Source organism: Pristiophorus japonicus, unplaced genomic scaffold (assembly GCF_044704955.1).
Source record: "Pristiophorus japonicus isolate sPriJap1 unplaced genomic scaffold, sPriJap1.hap1 HAP1_SCAFFOLD_688, whole genome shotgun sequence".
NCBI lineage: Eukaryota > Metazoa > Chordata > Chondrichthyes > Pristiophoridae > Pristiophorus > Pristiophorus japonicus.
This window is the reverse complement of record NW_027254601.1, coordinates 39,044-61,366: the sequence shown is the minus strand read 5'-3', so window position 1 is coordinate 61,366 and position 22,323 is coordinate 39,044. Positions and strand designations below refer to the sequence as shown.

The following is a 22,323-nucleotide window of genomic DNA, read 5'->3' as shown; positions in this document are numbered from 1 at the left end:
CCTTGGGGAAGAGTGACCATAATATGGTGCAATTCTGCATTAGGATGGAGAATGAAACAGTTAATTCAGAGACCATGGTCCAGAACTTAAAGAAGGGTAACTTTGAAGGTATGAGGCGTGAATTGGCTAGGATAGATTGGCGAATGATACTTAAGGGGTTGACTGTGGATGGGCAATGGCAGACATTTAGAGACCGCATGGATGAACTACAACAATTGTACATTCCTGTCTGGCATAAAAATAAAAAAGGGAAGGTGGCTCAACCGTGGCTATCAAGGGAAATCAGGGATAGTATTAAAGCCAAGGAAGTGGCATACTAATTGGCCAGAAATAGCAGCGAACCCGGGGACTGGGAGAAATTTAGAACTCAGCAGAGGAGGACTGATTAGGGCAGGGAAAATGGAGTACGAGAAGAAGCTTGCAGGGAGCATTAAGACGGATTGCAAAAGGTTCGATAGATATGCAAAGAGAAAAAGGTTAGTAAAGACAAACATAGGTCCCCTGCAGTCAGAATCAGGGGAAGTTCATAACGGGGAACAAAGAAATGGCGGACCAATTGAACAAGTACTTTGGTTCGGTATTCACTAAGGAGGACACAAACAACCTTCCGGATATAAAAGGGGTCAGAGGGTCTAGTAAGGAGGAGGAACTGGGGGAAATCCTTATTAGTTGGGAAATTGTGTTGGGGAAATTGATGAGATTGAAGGCCGATAAATCCCCAGGGCCTGATGGACTGCATCCCAGAGTACTTAAGGAGGTGGCCTTGGAAATAGCGGATGCTTTGACAGTCATTTTCAACATTCCATTGACTCTGGATCAGTTCCTATGGAGTGGAGGGTGGCCAATATAACCCCACTTTTTAAAAAAGGAGGGAGAGAGAAAACAGGGAATTATAGACCGGTCAGCCTGACCTCAGTAATGGGTAAAATGATGGAATCAATTATTAAGGATGTCATAGCAGTGCATTTGGAAAGAGGTGACATGATAGGTCCAAGTCAGCATGGATTTGTGAAAGGGAAATCATGCTTGACAAATCTTCTGGAATTTTTTGAGGATGTTTCCAGTAGAGTGGACAAGGGAGAACCAGTTGATGTGGTATATTTGGACTCTCAGAAGGCTTTCGACAAGGTCCCACACAAGAGATTAATGTGCAAAGTTAAAGCACATGGGATTGGGGGTAGTGTGCTGACATGGATTGAGAACTGGTTGTCAGACAGGAAGCAAAGAGTAGGAGTAAATGGGTTCTTTTCAGAATGGCAGGCAGTGACTAGTGGGGTACCGCAAAGTTCTGTGCTGGGGCCCCAGCTGTTTACACTGTACATTAATGATTTAGACGAGGGGATTAAATGCAGTATCTCCAAATTTGCGGATGACACTAATTTGGGTGGCAGTGTGACCTGCGAGGAGGATGCTATGAGGCTGCGGAGCGACTTGGATAGGTTAGGTGAGTGGGTAAATGCAGATGAAGTATAATGTGGATAAATGTGAGGTTATCCACTTTGGTGGTAAAAACAGAGAGACAGACTATTATCTGAATGGTGACAGATTAGGAAAAGGGGAGGTGCAACGAGACCTGGGTGTCATGGTACATCAGTCATTGAAGGTTGGCATGCAGGTACAGCAGGCGGTTAAGAAAGCAAATGGCATGTTGGCCTTCATAGCGAAGCGATTTGAGTACAGGGGCAGGGAGGTGTTGCTACAGTTGTACAGAGCCTTGGTGAGGCCACACCTGGAGTATTGTGTACAGTTTTGGTCTCCTAACCTGAGGAAGGACATTCTTGCTATTGAGGGAGTGCAGCGAAGGTTCACCAGACTGATTCCCGGGATGGCGGGACTGACCTATCAAGAAAGACTGGATCAACTGGACTTGTATTCACTGGAGTTCAGAAGAATGAGAGGGGACCTCATAGAAACATTTAAAATTCTGATGGGTTTAGACAGGATAGATGCAGGAAGAATGTTCCCAATGTTGGGGAAGTCCAGAACCAGGGGACACAGTCTAAGAATAAGGGGTAAGCCATTTAGCACCGAGATGAGGAGGAATTTCTTCACCCAGAGAGTGGTGAACCTGTGGAATTCTCTACCACAGAAAGTTGTTGAGGGCAATTCACTAAATATATTCAAAAAGGAGTTAGATGTACTACTAGGGGGATCAAGGGGTATGGAGAGAAAGCAGGAATGTGGTACTGAAGTTGCATGTTCAGCCATGAACTCATTGAATGGTGGTGCAGGCTAGAAGGGCCGAATGGCCTACTCCTGCACCTATTTTCTATGTTATCCTTCCTAAATGTTGAACACCCCTGGATGTTGAGTTCCCAGCCTTGGTCATCCTGGAGCCATGTCTCAATCATACTAATTATATCATATCCATTAACTGCTATCTGCGCAATTAATTCGTCCACCTTATTCCGAATACTCCTCGCATTGAGGCACAGAGCCTTCAGGCTTGTCTTTTTAACAACTTTGCCCCTTTAGAATTTAGCTATAATCTGACCCTGTTTGATTTATGCCTTGGGTTTCTCTGCCCTCCACTTACTTTTCTTCTTTCTATGTTTTGCATCTGTCTCCCTGCATAGGTTCCCATCCCCCTGCCGTATTAGTTTAACTCCTCCCCAACAGCACTAGCAAACTCTCCCCCTAGGACATTGGTTCCGGTCCTGCCCAGGTGCAGACCGTCCGGTTTGTACTGGTCCCACCTCCCCCAGAACCGGTTCCAATGCCCAGGAATTTGAATCCCTCCCTGCTGCACCACTGCTCAAGCCACGTATTCATCTGAGCTATCCTGCGATTCCTACTCTGACTAGCACGTGGCACTGGTAGCAATCCCGAGATTACTATTTGTGAGGTCCTACTTTTTAAATTTAGCTCCTAGCTCCCTAAATTTATCTCGCAGGACCTCATCCCGTTTTTTACATCGATTGTTCGTACCTATATGCACCACGACAACTGGCTGGGCCCTCTGTTTCTCTACACTTCTCAGTGTACTACCATTTAATGTATATTCCCTTGCCTCCTTCACCCTCCCCAAATGCATTACCTCACACTTGTCTGGATTGAATTCCATTTGCCACTCTTCTACCCATCTGACCAGTACATTGATATCGTCCTGCAATCTACAGCTTTCTTCTTCATTATCAACCACACGGCTGATTTTAGTATCATCTACAAACTTCTTAATCATACCCCCAACATTCAGGTGTAAATCACTGATATATACCGACCAGAAAAAGCAAGGGGCTCAGCTGAGCCCCGCGAAACCCCACTGGAAACAGCCTTCCAGTCGCAGACACAACCACCGACCATGACCCTTTCTTATACAAAAGCAAAATACTGCAGATTCTGGAACCTGAAATTAAAACAGAAAATGCTGGCAATCCCAGCGGGCCAGGCAGCATCTGTGGAGAGAACGCCCATCGAGCAGACTCATACCGCATACCTTATCGTGGATGAGCGAGACCCAACTGCTTGGGGTTTTATTAAGTCATGTGAACATCACGTGACTGGCTAAGCCATTCCCAATGCAACAGCTCCACAACTATTTTAACTCCTTCAAGTTGAACCAGTAATCAAGTGTTCCCTGATTAAAGGGGGGCATGAAAACCGACAAACTTAAACCAATAAAACTTCAGTCAACTTCAGTCAATTTAAAATTTGGTTACCGGGGTGATGATGCACTGCAGTCCCTCCGGTGTCCACCTCTCGTGGAAGGCTGCAAGCATAGCATTGGACAAATATTAATTCCGGAAGATTAACATTGAAGTAACAGTGACCCTGATATGATTTGGACACGCAGCCTTCTGACCTGGAGGCGATAGAATGCTGTGAGCGTTCTCAGGTGCATACGTGACACCCGTCTAATCAGCTTTGATATTGTTTACTGTAAAATGGTGGACATTGGGGCTGTGCTCAGAAGTAAAGGAAGGAATGTGAGTGACCAGTTAACAGTCAAGTTACAGGACATATTTAATGTCTTCTCCCAGGGACACACCGCCATGCTGAACAGTGGAGTCTGGCATCCCAAAATCAAGGAAGAATTCGCCACCTGCTCCAACGATGGGTAGGAACAGTCCTGAAACCGAAAGTCCCAGAAATGCCCAGCCGCACAGGCAGAGAGAAAAGTCAATGATCCAGCAAATACAGCACGGGCTAGTGTTCGAGAGAGGGGTGTGAGAGTGTGAATAAATACAGGGATAGAGTTAGAGAGAGGGGTGTGAGAGTGTGAATAAATACAGAGATAGTGTTAGAGAGAGGGGTGTGAGAGTGTGAATAAATACAGGGATAGTGTTAGAGAGAGGGGTGTGAGAGTGTGAATAAATACAGGGATAGAGTTAGAGAGAGGGGTGAGAGAGTGTGAATAAATACAGAGATAGTGTTAGAGAGAGGGGTGTGAGAGTGTGAATAAATACAGGGATAGTGTTCGAGAGAGGGGTGTGAGAGTGTGAATAAATACAGGGATAGTGTTAGAGAGAGGGGTGAGAGAGTGTGAATAAATACAGAGATAGTGTTAGAGAGAGGGGTGTGAGAGTGTGAATAAATACAGGGATAGTGTTAGAGAGAGGGGTGAGAGAGTGTGAATAAATACAGAGATAGTGTTAGAGAGAGGGGTGTGAGAGTGTGAATAAATACAGGGATAGTGTTCGAGAGAGGGGTGTGAGAGTGTGAATAAATACAGGGATAGTGTTAGAGAGAGGGGTGAGAGAGTGTGAATAAATACAGAGATAGTGTTAGAGAGAGGGGTGTGAGAGTGTGAATAAATACAGGGATAGTGTTAGAGAGAGGGGTGAGAGAGTGTGAATAAATACAGAGATAGTGTTAGAGAGAGGGGTGTGAGAGTGTGAATAAATACAGGGATAGAGTTAGAGAGAGGGGTGAGAGAGTGTGAATAAATACAGGGATAGTGTTAGAGAGAGAGGTGTGAGAGTGTGAATAAATACAGGGATAGTGTTAGAGAGAGGGGTGAGAGAGTGTGAATAAATACAGAGATAGTGTTAGAGAGAGGGGTGTGAGAGTGTGAATAAATACAGGGATAGTGTTAGAGAGAGAGGTGTGAGAGTGTGAACAAATACAGTGATAGTGTCAGAGAGAGGGGTGTGAGAGTGTGAATAAATACAGGGATAGTGTTAGAGAGGGGTGTGAGAGTGTGAATAAATACAGGGATAGTGTTAGAGAGAGGGGTGTGAGAGTGAATAAATACAGAGATAGTCTGAGAGAGAGGGGTGTGAGAGTGAAAAAATACAGAGATAGTGTTAGAGAGAGGGGTGTGAGAGTGAATAAATACAGGGATAGTGTAAGAGAGGGTGGTGTGAGAGTGTGAATAAATGCAGAGATAGTGTTAGGGAGAGGTGTGAGAGAGTGAATAAATACAGAGATAGTGTCAGAGAGAGGGGTGTGAGAGTGTGAATAAATACAGGGATAGTGTCAGAGAGAGGGGTGTGAGAGTGTGAATAAATACAGTGATAGTGTAAGAGAGGGTGGTGTGAGAGTGTGAATAAATGCAGAGATAGTGTTAGGGAGAGGTGCGAGTGTGAATAAATACAGGGATAGTGTTAGACAGAGGTGTGAGAGTGTGAATAAATGCAGAGATAGTGTTAGGGAGAGGTGTGAGAGAGTGAATAAATACAGAGATAGTGTCAGAGAGAGGGGTGTGAGAGTGTGAATAAATACAGGGATAGTGTCAGAGAGAGGGGTGTGAGAGTGAATAAATACAGGGATAGTGTGAGAGAGGGGTGTGAGTGTGAATAAATACAGGGATAGTGTTAGAGAGAGAGGGGTGTGACAGTGAATAAATACAGGGATAGTGTGAGAGAGGGGTGTGAGAGTGAATAAATACAGGGATAGTGTTAGAGAGAGGGGCGTGAGAGTGAATAAATACAGGGATAGTGTAAGAGAGAGGGGTGTGAGAGTGAATAAATACAGAGATCGTGTTCGAGAGAGGAGTGTACGAGTGAATAAATACAGGGATAGTGTTAGAGAGAGGTGTGAGAGTGTGAATAAATACAGGGATAGTGTTCGAGAGAGGGGTGTGTGAGTGTGAATAAATACAGGGATAGTGTTAGAGAGAGGTGTGAGAGTGTGAATAAATACAGGGATAGTGTTAGAGAGAGGGGTGTGAGACTATGATTAAATACAGAGATAGTGTTCAAGAGATGGGTGTGAGAGTGAATAAATACAGGGATAGTGTAAGAGAGTGAGGGGTGTGAGAGTGTGAATAAATACAGGGATAGAGTTAGAGAGAGAGGTGTGAGAGTGAATAAATACAGGGATAGTGTTCGAGAGAGGGGTGTGAGTGTGAATAAATAAAGAGATAGTGTTAGAGAGAGCGGTGTGAGAATGAATAAATACAGGGATAGTGTTAGAGAGAGGGGTGTGAGAGTGAATAAACACAGGGATAGTGTCAGTGAGAGAGGTGTGAGAGTGAATAAATACAGAGATAGTGTTCGAGAGAAGTGTCAGAGTGTGAATAAATACAGGGATAGTGTTAGAGAGAGAGGTTTAAGAGTGTGAATAAATACAGGGATAGTGTTCGAAAGAGGGGTGTGAGAGTGAATAAATACAGTGATAGTGTTAGAGAGAGGGGTGTGTTAGTGAATAAATACAGGGATAGTGTTCGAAAGAGGGGCCTGAGAGTGTGAATAAATACAGGGATAGTGTTCGAGAGAGGGGTGTGTGAGTGTGAATAAATACAGGGATAGTGTTAGAGAGAGATGTGTGAGAGTGAATAAATACAGTGATAGTGTTAGAGAGAGGGGTGTGAGAGTGAATAAATACAGGGATAGTGTTAGAGAGAGTGGTGTGAGAGTGAATAAATACAGAGATAGTGTTCGAGAGAGGGGTGTGAGAATGAATAAATACAGGAATAGTGTTAGAGAGAGGGGTGTGAGAGTGAATAAATACAGAGATCGTGTTCAAGAGAGGGGTGTGTGAGTGTGAATAAATACAGGGATAGTGTTAGAGAGAGAGGTGTGAGAGTGTGAAGAAATACAGGGACAGTGTGAGAGAGAGGAGCGTGAGATTGAATAAATACAGGGAAAGTATTAGAGAGAGGGGTGTGTGAGTGTGAATAAATACAGGGATAGCGTTAGAGAGAGGTGTGTGAGAGTGAATAAATACAGGGAAAGTGTTCGAGAGAGAGGTGTGAGAGTGTGAATAAAAACAGAGATAGTGTTCGAGAGAGGGTGTGAGTGTGAATAAATAAAGAGATAGTGTTATAGAGAGGGGTGTGAGTGTGAATAAATACAGGGATAGTGTTAGAGAGAGGTGTGTGAGAGTGAATAAATACAGAGATAGTGTCAGAGAGAGGGGTGTGTGAGTATGAATAAATACAGGGATAGTGTTAGAGAGAGAGGTGTGAGAATGAATAAATACAGAGATAGTGTTAGAGAGAGAGGTGCGAGAGTGTGAATAAATACAGAGATAGTGTTAGAGAGAGAGGTGTGAGAGTGAATAAATACAGAGATAGTGTTAGAGAGAGGTGTGAGAGTGTGAATAAATACAGAGATAGTGTTCGAGAGAGGGGTGTGATAGTGAATAAATACAGGAATAGTGTAAGAGAGAGGGGTGTGAGAGTGAATAAATACAATGATAGTGTTAGAGAGAGGGGTGTGAGAGTGTGAATAAATACAGGGACAGTGTTCGAGAGAGGGGTGTGAGAATGAATAAATACAGGAATAGTGTAAGAGAGAGGGGTGTGACAGTGAATAAATACAGAGATCGTGTTCGAGAGAGGGGTGTGTGAGTGTGAATAAATACAGGGATAGTGTTAGAGAGAGAAGTGTGAGAGTGAAAAAATACAGGGATAGTGTGAGAGAGGAGCGTGAGATTGAATAAATACAGTGATAGTGTTCGAGAGAGGGGCGTGAGAGTGTGAATAAATACAGGGATAGTGTTCGAGAGAGAGGTGTGAGAGTGAATAAATACAGAGATAGTGTTAGAGAGAGGGGTGTGAGAGTGAATAAATACAGAGATAGTGTTAGAGAGAGGAGTGTGAGAGTGTGAATAAATACAGGGATAGTGTTAGAGAGAGTGGTGTGAGAGTGAATAAATACAGTGATAGTGTTGGAGAGAGGGGTGTGAGAGTGTGAATAAATACAGGGATAGTGTTCGAGAGAGGGGTGTGAGAGTGAACAAATACAGGGATAGTGTGAGAGTGAATAAATACAGGGATAGTGTGAGAGAGAGGGGTGTGAGAGTGTGAATAAATACAGGGATAGTGTTAGAGAGAGGTGTGAGAGTTTGAATAAATACAGGGATAGTGTTTGAGAGAGAGGAGTGAGAATGAATAAATACAGAGATAGTGTTAGAGAGGTGTGAGAGTGTGAATAAATACAGGGATAGTGTTAGAGAGAGTGGTGTGAGAGTGAATAAATACAGTGATAGTGTTGGAGAGAGGGGTGTGAGAGTGTCAATAAATACAGGGATAGTGTAAGAGAGAGGGGTGTGAGAGTGAATAAATACAGGGATAGTGTCAGAGAGAGGGGCGTGAGAGTGCTTAAATACAGGGATAGTGTTAGAGAGAGTGGTGTGAGAGTGAATAAATACAGAGATAGTGTTCGAGAGAGGGGTGTGAGAGTGAATAAATACAGGAATAGTGTAAGAGAGAGGGGTGTGAGAGTGTGAATAAATACAGGGATAGTGTTCGGGAGAGGTGTGAGAGTGTGAATAAATACAGGGATAGTGTTCGAGAGAAGGGTGTGTGAGTGTGAATAAATACAGGGATAGTGTTAGAGAGAGGGGTGTGAGAGTGTGAATAAATACAGGGATAGTGTTAGGGAGAGGTGTGAGAGTGTGAATAAATACAGGGATAGTGTTAGAGAGAGGTGTGAGAGAGTGAATAAATGCGGAGATAGTGTTAGGGAGAGGGGCCTGAGAGTGTGAATAAATGCAGAGATGGTGTGAGAGTGTGAATAAATACAGGGATAGTGTTAGGGAGAGGTGTGAGAGTGAATAAATACAGGGATAGTGTTAGAGAGAGGGGTGTGAGAGTGAATAAATACAGGGATAGTGTGAGAGTGAATAAATACAGGGATAGTGTGAGAGAGAGGTGTGAGTGTGTGAATAAATACAGGGATAGTGTTAGAGAGAGGTGTGAGAGTGTGAATAAATACAGGGATAGTGTTAGAGAGAGAGGTGTGAGTGAATAAATACAGGGATAGTGTAAGAGAGGCGTGTGAGAGTGTGAATAAATACAGGGATAGTGTTAGAGAGAGAGGTGTGAGAGTGTGAAAAAATACAGGGATAGTGTTAGAGAGAGGAGTGTGAGATTGAATAAATACAGGGATAGTGTTAGAGAGAGAGGTGTGAGAGTGAATAAATACAGTGATAGTGTTAGAGAGAGGGGTGTGAGAGTGAATAAATACAGGGATAGTGTTAGAGAGAGGGGTGTGAGAGTGAATAAATACAGAGATAGTGTTAGAGAGAGGGGTGTGAGAGTGAATAAATACAGGGATAGTGTGAGAGTGAATAAATACAGGGATAGTGTTAGAGAGAGGGGTGTGAGAGTGAATAAATACAGAGATAGTGTTAGAGAGAGGGGTGTGAGAGTGAATAAATACAGGGATAGTGTGAGAGAGGGGTGTGAGAGTGTGAATAAATACAGGGATAGTGTTAGAGAGAGGTGTGAGAGTGTGAATAAATACAGGGATAGTGAAAGAGAGAGGGGTGTGAGTGAATAAAAACAGTGATAGTGTTAGAGAAAGGGGTGTGAGAGTGAATAAATACAGGGATAGTGTTAGAGAGAGGTGTGAGAGAATGAATAAATACAGAGATAGTGTCAGAGAGAGGGACGTGAGAGTGAATAAATACAGGGATAGTATTAGAGAGAGGTGTGAGAGAATGAATAAATACAGAGATAGTGTTCGAGAGAGGGGTGTGAGAGTGAATAAATACAGAGATCGTGTTCGAGAGAGGGGTGTGAGAGTGTGAATAAATACAGGGATAGTGTGAGAGAGAGGGGTGTGAGAGTGTGAATAAATATAGAGATAGTGTTAGAGAGAGGGGTGTGAGAGTGTGAATAAATACAGGGATAGTGTAAGAGAGAGGTGTGAGAGTGTGAATAAATACAGGGATAGTGTTAGAGAGAGGGGCCTGAGAGTGTGAATAAATGCAGAGATAGTGTTAGAGAGAGGGGCCTGAGAGTGTGAATAAATGCAGAGATAGTGTTAGAGAGAGGGGTGTGAGATTGAATAAATACAGGGATAGTGTTAGAGAGAGAGGTGTGAGAGTGAATAAATACAGTGATAGTGTTAGAGAGAGGGGTGTGAGAGTGAATAAATACAGAGATAGTGTTAGAGAGAGGGGTGTGAGAGTGAATAAATACAGGGATAGTGTGAGAGTGAATAAATACAGGGATAGTGTGAGAGAGAGGGGTGTGAGAGTGTGAATAAATACAGGGATAGTGTTAGAGAGAGGTGTGAGAGTGTGAATAAATACAGGGATAGCGTTAGAGAGAGGGGCCTGAGAGTGTGAATAAATGCAGAGATAGTGTTAGAGAGAGGGGCCTGAGAGTGTGAATAAATGCAGAGATAGTGTTAGAGAGAGGGGTGTGAGAGTGTGAATAAATCCAGGGATAGTGTTAGGGAGAGGTGTGAGAGTGTGAATAAATACAGGGATAGTGGTAGAGAGAGGTGTGAGAGTGTGAATCAATGCAGAGATAGTGTTAGGGAGAGGTGTGAGAGAGTGAATAAATACAGAGATAGTGTCAGAGAGAGGGGCGTGAGAGTGAATAAATACAGGGATAGTGTTAGAGAGAGTGGTGTGAGAGTGAATAAATACAGAGATAGTGTTCGAGAGAGGGGTGTGAGAGTGAATAAATACAGAGATAGTGTTAGAGAGAGTGGTGTGAGAGTGAATAAATACAGAGATAGTGTTCGAGAGAGGGGTGTGAGAGTGAATAAATACAGGGATAGTGTTAGAGAGAGGGGTGTGAGAGTGAATAAATACAGGGATAGTGTTAGAGAGAGGTGTGAGAGTGAATAAATACAGGGATAGTGTTAGAGAGAGGGGTGTGAGAGTGAATAAATACAGGGATAGTGTTAGAGAGAGTGGTGTGAGAGTGAATAAATACAGAGATAGTGTTCCAGAGAGGGGTGTGAGAGTGAATAAATACAGAGATAGTGTTAGAGAGAGTGGTGTGAGAGTGAATAAATACAGAGATAGTGTTCGAGAGAGGGGTGTGAGAGTGAATAAATACAGGGATAGTGTTAGAGAGAGGGGTGTGAGAGTGAATAAATACAGGGATAGTGTTAGAGAGAGGTGTGAGAGTGAATAAATACAGGGATAGTGTTAGAGAGAGGGGTGTGAGAGTGTGAATAAATATAGGGATAGTGTTAGAGAGAGGGGCCTGAGAGTGTGAATAAATGCAGAGATAGTGTCAGAGAGAGGGGTGTGAGAGTGTGAATAAATACAGGGATAGTGTTAGAGAGAGAGGTGTGAGAGTGAATAAATACAGGGATAGTGTTAGAGAGAGGGGTGTGAGAGTGTGAATAAATGCAGAAATAGTGTTAGAGAGAGGGGTGTGAGAGTGTGAATAAATACAGGGATAGTGTTAGGGAGAGGTGTGAGAGTGTGAATAAATACAGGGATAGTGTTAGAGAGAGGTGTGAGAGAGTGAATAAATACAGAGATAGTGTCAGAGAGAGGGGCGTGAGAGTGAATAAATACAGGGATAGTGTTAGAGAGAGTGGTGTGAGAGTGAATAAATACAGAGATAGTGTTCGAGAGAGGGGTGTGAGAGTGAATAAATACAGGGATAGTGTTCGAGAGAGAGGTGTGAGAGTGAATAAATACAGTGATAGTGTTAGAGGGGTGTGAGAGTGTGAATAAATACAGGGATAGTGTTCGAGAGGGGTGTGAGAGTGTGAATAAATACAGGGATAGTGTTAGAGAGAGGGGTGTGAGAGTGTGAATAAATACAGGGATAGTGTAAGAGAGAGGTGTGAGAGTGTGAATAAATACAGAGATAGTGTTAGGGAGAGGGGCCTCAGAGTGTGAATAAATGCAGAGATGGTGTGAGAGTGTGAATAAATACAGGGATAGTGTTAGAGAGAGGGGTGTGAGAGTGTGAATAAATACAGGGATAGTGTTCGAGAGAGGGGCGTGAGAGTGAATAAATACAGGGATAGTGTTAGAGAGAGGGGTGTGAGAGTGTGAATAAATACAGGAATGGTGTAAGAGAGAGGGGTGTGAGTGAATAAAAACAGTGATAGTGTTCGAGAGAAGGGTGTGTGAGTGTGAATAAATACAGGGATAGTGTTGGAGAGAGGGGTGTGAGAGTGTGAATAAATACAGGGATAGTGTTAGAGAGAGTGGTGTGAGAGTGAATAAATACAGGGATAGTGTTCGAGAGAAGGGTGTGTGAGTGTGAATAAATACAGGGATAGTGTTGGAGAGAGGGGTGTGAGAGTGTGAATAAATACAGGGATAGTGTTAGAGAGAGTGGTGTGAGAGTGAATAAATACAGGGATAGTGTTCGAGAGAAGGGTGTGTGAGTGTGAATAAATACAGGGATAGTGTTAGAGAGAGGGGTGTGAGAGTGTGAATAAATACAGGGATAGTGTTCGAGAGAGTGGTGTGAGAGTGTGAATAAATACAGGGATAGTGTTGGAGAGAGGTGTGAGAGAGTGAATAAATGCAGAGATAGTGTTAGAGAGGTGTGAGAGTGTGAATAAATACAGGAATAGTGTTAGAGAGAGTGGTGTGAGAGTGAATAAATACAGTGATAGTGTTGGAGAGAGGGGTGTGAGAGTGTCAATAAATACAGGGATAGTGTAAGAGAGAGGGGTGTGAGAGTGAATAAATACAGGGATAGTGTCAGAGAGATGGGCGTGAGAGTGCTTAAATACAGGGATAGTGTTAGAGAGAGTGGTGTGAGAGTGAATAAATACAGAGATAGTGTTCGAGAGAGGGGTGTGAGAGTGAATAAATACAGGAATAGTGTAAGAGAGAGGGGTGTGAGAGTGTGAATAAATACAGGGATAGTGTTTGGGAGAGGTGTGAGAGTGTGAATAAATACAGGGATAGTGTTCGAGAGAAGGGTGTGTGAGTGTGAATAAATACAGGGATAGTGTTAGAGAGAGGGGTGTGAGAGTGTGAATAAATACAGGGATAGTGTTAGGGAGAGGTGTGAGAGTGTGAATAAATACAGGGATAGTGTTAGAGAGAGGTGTGAGAGAGTGAATAAATGCGGAGATAGTGTTAGGGAGAGGGGCCTGAGAGTGTGAATAAATGCAGAGATGGTGTGAGAGTGTGAATAAATACAGGGATAGTGTTAGGGAGAGGTGTGAGAGTGTGAATAAATACAGGGATAGTGTTAGAGAGAGGTGTGAGAGAATGAATAAATACAGAGATAGTGTCAGAGAGAGGGGTGTGAGAGTGAATAAATACAGGGATAGTGTGAGAGTGAATAAATACAGGGATAGTGTGAGAGAGAGGTGTGAGTGTGTGAATAAATACAGGGATAGTGTTAGAGAGAGGTGTGAGAGTGTGAATAAATACAGGGATAGTGTTAGAGAGAGAGGTGTGAGTGAATAAATACAGGGATAGTGTAAGAGAGGCGTGTGAGAGTGTGAATAAATACAGGGATAGTGTTAGAGAGAGAGGAGTGTGAGATTGAATAAATACAGGGATAGTGTTAGAGAGAGAGGTGTGAGAGTGAATAAATACAGTGATAGTGTTAGAGAGAGGGGTGTGAGAGTGAATAAATACAGGGATAGTGTTAGAGAGAGGGGTGTGAGAGTGAATAAATACAGAGATAGTGTTGGAGAGAGGGGTGTGAGAGTGAATAAATACAGGGATAGTGTGAGAGTGAATAAATACAGGGATAGTGTTAGAGAGAGGGGTGTGAGAGTGAATAAATACAGAGATAGTGTTAGAGAGAGGGGTGTGAGAGTGAATAAATACAGGGATAGTGTGAGAGAGGGGTGTGAGAGTGTGAATAAATACAGGGATAGTGTTAGAGAGAGGTGTGAGAGTGTGAATAAATACAGGGATAGTGTTAGAGTGAGGGGCCTGAGAGTGTGAATAAATGCAGAGATAGTGTTAGAGAGAGGGGTGTGAGAGTGAATAAATACAGAGATAGTGTTCGAGAGAGGGGTGTGAGAGTGAATAAATACAGGAATAGTGAAAGAGAGAGGGGTGTGAGTGAATAAAAACAGTGATAGTGTTAGAGAAAGAGGTGTGAGAGTGAATAAATACAGGGATAGTGTTAGAGAGAGGTGTGAGAGAATGAATAAATACAGAGATAGTGTCAGAGAGAGGGACGTGAGAGTGAATAAATACAGGGATAGTATTAGAGAGAGGTGTGAGAGAATGAATAAATACAGAGATAGTGTTCGAGAGAGGGGTGTGAGAGTGAATAAATACAGAGATCGTGTTCGAGAGAGGGGTGTGAGAGTGTGAATAAATACAGGGATAGTGTGAGAGAGAGGGGTGTGAGAGTGTGAATAAATACAGGGATAGTGTTAGAGAGAGAGGTGTGAGAGTGAATAAATACAGTGATAGTGTTAGAGAGAGGGGTGTGAGAGTGTGAATAAATACAGGGATAGTGTTCGAGAGAGGGGTGTGAGAGTGTGAATAAATACAGGGATAGTGTTAGAGAGAGGGGCCTGAGAGTGTGAATAAATGCAGAGATAGTGTTAGAGAGAGGGGTGTGAGATTGAATAAATACAGGGATAGTGTTAGAGAGAGAGGTGTGAGAGTGAATAAATACAGTGATAGTGTTAGAGAGAGGGGTGTGAGAGTGAATAAATACAGAGATAGTGTTAGAGAGAGGGGTGTGAGAGTGAATAAATACAGGGATAGTGTGAGAGTGAATAAATACAGGGATAGTGTGAGAGAGAGGGGTGTGAGAGTGAATAAATACAGGGATAGTGTGAGAGTGAATAAATACAGGGATAGTGTGAGAGAGAGGTGTGAGTGTGTGAATAAATACAGGGATAGTGTTAGAGAGAGGTGTGAGAGTGTGAATAAATACAGGGATAGTGTTAGAGAGAGAGGTGTGAGTGAATAAATACAGGGATAGTGTAAGAGAGGCGTGTGAGAGTGTGAATAAATACAGGGATAGTGTTAGAGAGAGAGGAGTGTGAGATTGAATAAATACAGGGATAGTGTTAGAGAGAGAGGTGTGAGAGTGAATAAATACAGTGATAGTGTTAGAGAGAGGGGTGTGAGAGTGAATAAATACAGGGATAGTGTTAGAGAGAGGGGTGTGAGAGTGAATAAATACAGAGATAGTGTTGGAGAGAGGGGTGTGAGAGTGAATAAATACAGGGATAGTGTGAGAGTGAATAAATACAGGGATAGTGTTAGAGAGAGGGGTGTGAGAGTGAATAAATACAGAGATAGTGTTAGAGAGAGGGGTGTGAGAGTGAATAAATACAGGGATAGTGTGAGAGAGGGGTGTGAGAGTGTGAATAAATACAGGGATAGTGTTAGAGAGAGGTGTGAGAGTGTGAATAAATACAGGGATAGTGTTAGAGTGAGGGGCCTGAGAGTGTGAATAAATGCAGAGATAGTGTTAGAGAGAGGGGTGTGAGAGTGAATAAATACAGAGATAGTGTTCGAGAGAGGGGTGTGAGAGTGAATAAATACAGGAATAGTGAAAGAGAGAGGGGTGAGAGTGAATAAATACAGGGATAGTGTTAGAGAGAGTGGTGTGAGAGTGAATAAATACAGAGATAGTGTTCGAGAGAGGGGTGTGAGAGTGAATAAATACAGAGATAGTGTTAGAGAGAGTGGTGTGAGAGTGAATAAATACAGAGATAGTGTTCGAGAGAGGGGTGTGAGAGTGAATAAATACAGGGATAGTGTTAGAGAGAGGGGTGTGAGAGTGAATAAATACAGGGATAGTGTTAGAGAGAGGTGTGAGTGTGAATAAATACAGGGATAGTGTTAGAGAGAGGGGTGTGAGAGTGTGAATAAATATAGGGATAGTGTTAGAGAGAGGGGCCTGAGAGTGTGAATAAATGCAGAGATAGTGTTAGAGAGAGGGGTGTGAGAGTGTGAATAAATACAGGGATAGTGTTAGAGAGAGAGGTGTGAGAGTGAATAAATACAGGGATAGTGTTAGAGAGAGGGGTGTGAGAGTGTGAATAAATGCAGAAATAGTGTTAGAGAGAGGGGTGTGAGAGTGTGAATAAATACAGGGATAGTGTTAGGGAGAGGTGTGAGAGTGTGAATAAATACAGGGATAGTGTTAGAGAGAGGTGTGAGAGAGTGAATAAATACAGAGATAGTGTCAGAGAGAGGGGCGTGAGAGTGAATAAATACAGGGATAGTGTTAGAGAGAGTGGTGTGAGAGTGAATAAATACAGAGATAGTGTTCGAGAGAGGGGTGTGAGAGTGAATAAATACAGGGATAGTGTTCGAGAGAGAGGTGTGAGAGTGAATAAATACAGTGATAGTGTTAGAGGGGTGTGAGAGTGTGAATAAATACAGGGATAGTGTTCGAGAGGGGTGTGAGAGTGTGAATAAATACAGGGATAGTGTTAGAGAGAGGGGTGTGAGAGTGTGAATAAATACAGGGATAGTGTAAGAGAGAGGTGTGAGAGTGTGAATAAATACAGAGATAGTGTCAGAGAGAGGGACGTGAGAGTGAATAAATACAGGGATAGTGTTAGAGAGAGAGGTGTGAGAGTGAATAAATACAGTGATAGTGTTAGAGAGAGGGGTGTGAGAGTGAATAAATACAGAGATAGTGTTAGAGAGAGGGGTGTGAGAGTGAATAAATACAGGGATAGTGTGAGAGTGAATAAATACAGGGATAGTGTGAGAGAGAGGGGTGTGAGAGTGTGAATAAATACAGGGATAGTGTTAGAGAGAGGTGTGAGAGTGTGAATAAATACAGGGATAGCGTTAGAGAGAGGGGCCTGAGAGTGTGAATAAATGCAGAGATAGTGTTAGAGAGAGGGGCCTGAGAGTGTGAATAAATGCAGAGATAGTGTTAGAGAGAGGGGTGTGAGAGTGTGAATAAATCCAGGGATAGTGTTAGGGAGAGGTGTGAGAGTGTGAATAAATACAGGGATAGTGGTAGAGAGAGGTGTGAGAGTGTGAATCAATGCAGAGATAGTGTTAGGGAGAGGTGTGAGAGAGTGAATAAATACAGAGATAGTGTCAGAGAGAGGGGCGTGAGAGTGAATAAATACAGGGATAGTGTTAGAGAGAGTGGTGTGAGAGTGAATAAATACAGAGATAGTGTTCGAGAGAGGGGTGTGAGAGTGAATAAATACAGAGATAGTGTTAGAGAGAGTGGTGTGAGAGTGAATAAATACAGAGATAGTGTTCGAGAGAGGGGTGTGAGAGTGAATAAATACAGGGATAGTGTTAGAGAGAGGGGTGTGAGAGTGAATAAATACAGGGATAGTGTTAGAGAGAGGTGTGAGAGTGAATAAATACAGGGATAGTGTTAGAGAGAGGGGTGTGAGAGTGAATAAATACAGGGATAGTGTTAGAGAGAGTGGTGTGAGAGTGAATAAATACAGAGATAGTGTTCGAGAGAGGGGTGTGAGAGTGAATAAATACAGAGATAGTGTTAGAGAGAGTGGTGTGAGAGTGAATAAATACAGAGATAGTGTTCGAGAGAGGGGTGTGAGAGTGAATAAATACAGGGATAGTGTTAGAGAGAGGGGTGTGAGAGTGAATAAATACAGGGATAGTGTTAGAGAGAGGTGTGAGAGTGAATAAATACAGGGATAGTGTTAGAGAGAGGGGTGTGAGAGTGTGAATAAATATAGGGATAGTGTTAGAGAGAGGGGCCTGAGAGTGTGAATAAATGCAGAGATAGTGTTAGAGAGAGGGGTGTGAGAGTGTGAATAAATACAGGGATAGTGTTAGAGAGAGAGGTGTGAGAGTGAATAAATACAGGGATAGTGTTAGAGAGAGGGGTGTGAGAGTGTGAATAAATGCAGGGATAGTGATAGGGAGAGGTGTGAGAGTGTGAATAAATACAGGGATAGTGTTAGAGAGAGGTGTGAGAGAGTGAATAAATACAGAGATAGTGTCAGAGAGAGGGGCGTGAGAGTGAATAAATACAGGGATAGTGTTAGAGAGAGTGGTGTGAGAGTGAATAAATACAGAGATAGTGTTCGAGAGAGGGGTGTGAGAGTGAATAAATACAGGGATAGTGTTCGAGAGAGAGGTGTGAGAGTGAATAAATACAGTGATAGTGTTAGAGGGGTGTGAGAGTGTGAATAAATACAGGGATAGTGTTCGAGAGGGGTGTGAGAGTGTGAATAAATACAGAGATGGTGTGAGAGTGTGAATAAATACAGGGATAGTGTTCGAGAGAGGGGCGTGAGAGTGAATAAATACAGGGATAGTGTTAGAGAGAGGGGTGTGAGAGTGTGAATAAATACAGGGATAGTGTTCGAGAGAGGGGCGTGAGAGTGAATAAATACAGGGATAGTGTTAGAGAGAGGGGTGTGAGAGTGTGAATAAATACAGGAATAGTGTAAGAGAGAGGGGTGTGAGTGAATAAAAACAGTGATAGTGTTCGAGAGAAGGGTGTGTGAGTGTGAATAAATACAGGGATAGTGTTGGAGAGAGGGGTGTGAGAGTGTGAATAAATACAGGGATAGTGTTAGAGAGAGTGGTGTGAGAGTGAATAAATACAGGGATAGTGTTCGAGAGAAGGGTGTGTGAGTGTGAATAAATACAGGGATAGTGTTGGAGAGAGGGGTGTGAGAGTGTGAATAAATACAGGGATAGTGTTAGAGAGAGTGGTGTGAGAGTGAATAAATACAGGGATAGTGTTCGAGAGAAGGGTGTGTGAGTGTGAATAAATACAGGGATAGTGTTGGAGAGAGGTGTGAGAGAGTGAATAAATGCAGAGATAGTGTTAGGGAGAGGGGCCTGAGAGTGTGAATAAATGCAGAGATGGTGTGAGAGTGTGAATAAATACAGTGATAGTGTTAGAGAGAGGTGTGAGAGAGTGAATAAATACAGAGATAGTGTTAGGGAGAGGTGTGAGAGAATGAATAAATACAGAGATAGTGTCAGAGAGAGGGACGTGAGAGTGAATAAATACAGGGATAGTGTTAGAGAGAGGTGTGAGAGAATGAATAAATACAGAGATAGTGTCAGAGAGAGGGACGTGAGAGTGAATAAATACAGGGATAGTGTTAGAGAGAGGTGTGAGTGCGAATAAATACAGAGATAGTGTTCGAGAGAGGGGTGTGAGAGTGAATAAATACAGGAATAGTGTAAGAGAGAGGGGTGTGAGAGTGAATAAATACAGAGATCGTGTTCGAGAGAGGGGTGTGAGAGTGTGAATAAATGCAGGGATAGTGTTGGAGAGAGAGGTGTGAGAGTGAATAAATACAGGGATAGTGTGAGAGTGAATAAATACCGGGATAGTGTGAGAGAGAGGGGTGTGAGAGTGTGAATAAATACAGGGATAGTGTAAGAGAGAGAGGTGTGAGAGTCAATAAATACAGAGATAGTGTTAGAGAGGGTGGTGTGACAGTGTGAATAAATACAGGGATAGTGTTCGAGAGAGGGTGTGAGAGTGTGAATAAATACAGGGATAGTGTTAGAGAGAGGGTGTGAGAGTGTGAATAAATACAGGGATAGTGTTAGAGAGAGAGGTGTGAGATTGAATAAATACAGGGATAGTGTTAGAGAGAGAGGTGTGAGAGTGAATAAATACAGGGATGGTGTTAGAGAGAGGGGTGTGAGAGTGAATAAATACAGAGATAGTGTTAGAGAGAGGGGTGTGAGAGTGAATAAATACAGGGATAGTGTGAGAGTGAATAAATACAGGGATAGTGTGAGAGAGAGAGGTGTGAGAGTGTGAATAAATACAGGGATAGCGTTAGAGAGAGGGGCCTGAGAGTGTGAATAAATGCAGAGATGGTGTGAGAGTGTGAATAAATACAGGGATAGTGTTGGAGAGAGGGGTGTGAGAGTGAATAAATACAGGGATAGTGTTAGAGAGAGTGTGTGAGTGTGTGAATAAATACAGGGATAGTGTTAGAGAGAGGGGTGTGAGAGTGAATAAATACAGAGATAGTGTTAGAGAGAGGGGTGTGAGAGTGAATAAATACAGTGATAGTGTTAGAGAGAGGTGTGAGAGTGTGAATAAATACAGGGATAGCGTTAGAGAGAGGGGCCTGAGAGTGTGAATAAATGCAGAGATGGTGTGAGAGTGTGAATAAATACAGGGATAGTGTTAGAGAGAGGTGTGAGAGAGTGAATAAATGCAGAGATAGTGTTAGGGAGAGGTGTGAGAGAATGAATAAATACAAAGATAGTGTCAGAGAGAGGGACGTGAGAGTGAATAAATACAGAGATCGTGTTCGAGAGAGGGGTGTGAGATTGAATAAATACAGGGATAGTGTTAGAGAGAGAGGTGTGAGAGTGAATAAATACAGTGATAGTGTTAGAGAGAGGGGTGTGAGACTGAATAAATACAGGGATAGTGTTAGAGAGAGGGGTGTGAGAGTGAATAAATACAGAGATAGTGTTAGAGAGAGGGGTATGACAGTGAATAAATACAGAGATAGTGTTAGAGAGAGGGGTATGACAGTGTGAATAAATATAGGGATGGTGTTAGAGAGAGGGGTGTGAGAGTGAATAAATACAGGGATAGTGTGAGAGTGAATAAATACAGGGATAGTGTGAGAGAGAGGGGTGTGAGAGTGTGAATAAATACAGGGATAGTGTGAGAGTGAATAAATACAGGGATAGTGTGAGAGAGAGGGGCCTGAGAGTGTGAATAAATGCAGAGATAGTGTTAGAGAGAGGGGCCTGAGAGTGTGAATAAATGCAGAGATGGTGTGAGAGTGTGAATAAATACAGGGATAGTGTGAGAGTGAATAAATACAGGGATAGTGTTAGGGAGAGGTGTGAGAGAATGAATAAATACAGAGATAGTGTCAGAGAGAGGGACGTGAGAGTGAATAAATACAGGGATAGTGTTAGAGAGAGGTGTGAGTGTGAATAAATACAGGAATAGTGTAAGAGAGAGGGGTGTGAGAGTGTGAATAAATACAGGAATAGTGTAAGAGAGAGGGGTGTGAGAGTGAATAAATACAGAGATAGTGTTCGAGAGAGGGGTGTGAGAGTGTGAATAAATACAGGGATAGTGTTCGAGAGAGAGGTGTGAGAGTGTGAATAAATACAGGAATACTGTAAGAGAGAGGGGTGTGAGAGTGAATAAATACAGAGATCGTGTTCGAGAGAGGGGTGTGAGAGTGTGAATAAATACAGGGATAGTGTTCGAGAGAGAGGTGTGAGAGTGAATAAATACAGTGATAGTGTTAGAGAGAGGGGTGTGAGAGTGAATAAATACAGTGATAGTGTTAGGGAGAGGTGTGAGAGAATGAATAAATACAGAGATAGTGTTAGGGAGAGGTGTGAGAGAATGAATAAATACAGAGATAGTGTCAGAGAGAGGGACGTGAGAGTGAATAAATACAGGGATAGTGTAAGAGAGAGGGGTGTGAGAGTGAATAAATACAGAGATCGTGTTCGAGAGAGGGGTGTGAGAGTGTGAATAAATACAGGAATAGTGTAAGAGAGGGGTGTGAGAGTGAATAAATACAGAGATCGTGTTCGAGAGAGGGGTGTGAGAGTGTGAATAAATACAGGGATAGTGTTCGAGAGGGGTGTGAGAGTGTGAATAAATACAGGGATAGTGTTGGAGAGAGAGGTGTGAGAGTGAATAAATACAGTGATAGTGTTAGAGAGAGGGGTGTGAGAGTGTGAATAAATACAGGGATAGTGTTCGAGAGAGAGGTGTGAGAGTGTGAATAAATACAGGAATACTGTAAGAGAGAGGGGTGTGAGAGTGAATAAATACAGAGATCGTGTTCGAGAGAGGGGTGTGAGAGTGTGAATAAATACAGGGATAGTGTTCGAGAGAGAGGTGTGAGAGTGAATAAATACAGTGATAGTGTTAGAGAGAGGGGTGTGAGAGTGAATAAATACAGTGATAGTGTTAGAGAGAGTGGTGTGAGAGTGTGAATAAATACAGGGATAGTGTTAGGGAGATGTGTGAGAGTGAATAAATACAGGGATAGTGTTAGAGAGAGGTGTGAGAGAGTGAATAAATGCAGAGATAGTGTTAGGGAGAGGTGTGAGAGAATGAATAAATACAGAGATAGTGTCAGAGAGAGGGATGTGAGAGTGAATAAATACAGGGATAGTGTAAGAGAGAGGGGTGTGAGAGTGAATAAATACAGAGATCGTGTTCGAGAGAGGGGTGTGAGAGTGTGAATAAATACAGGAATAGTGTAAGAGAGAGGGGTGTGAGAGTGAATAAATACAGAGATCGTGTTCGAGAGAGGGGTGTGAGAGTGTGAATAAATACAGGGATAGTGTTCGAGAGGG

General features: G+C 42.8%; 1 protein-coding gene across 1 annotated transcript in view; it reads left to right on the top strand.

Annotated features, from left to right (window-relative positions):
* Window positions 1-22,323, top strand: part of LOC139256184 (WD repeat-containing protein 70) — a gene marked incomplete at both ends in the record, with an annotated part of 84,642 nt that overhangs the window by 31,202 nt on the left and 31,117 nt on the right. Inside the window, one exon of the mRNA XM_070874130.1 lies at window positions 3,981-4,057. Coding sequence (XP_070730231.1) covers window positions 3,981-4,057 — 77 coding nt within the window. The remainder of the gene's footprint in view (window positions 1-3,980; window positions 4,058-22,323) is intronic.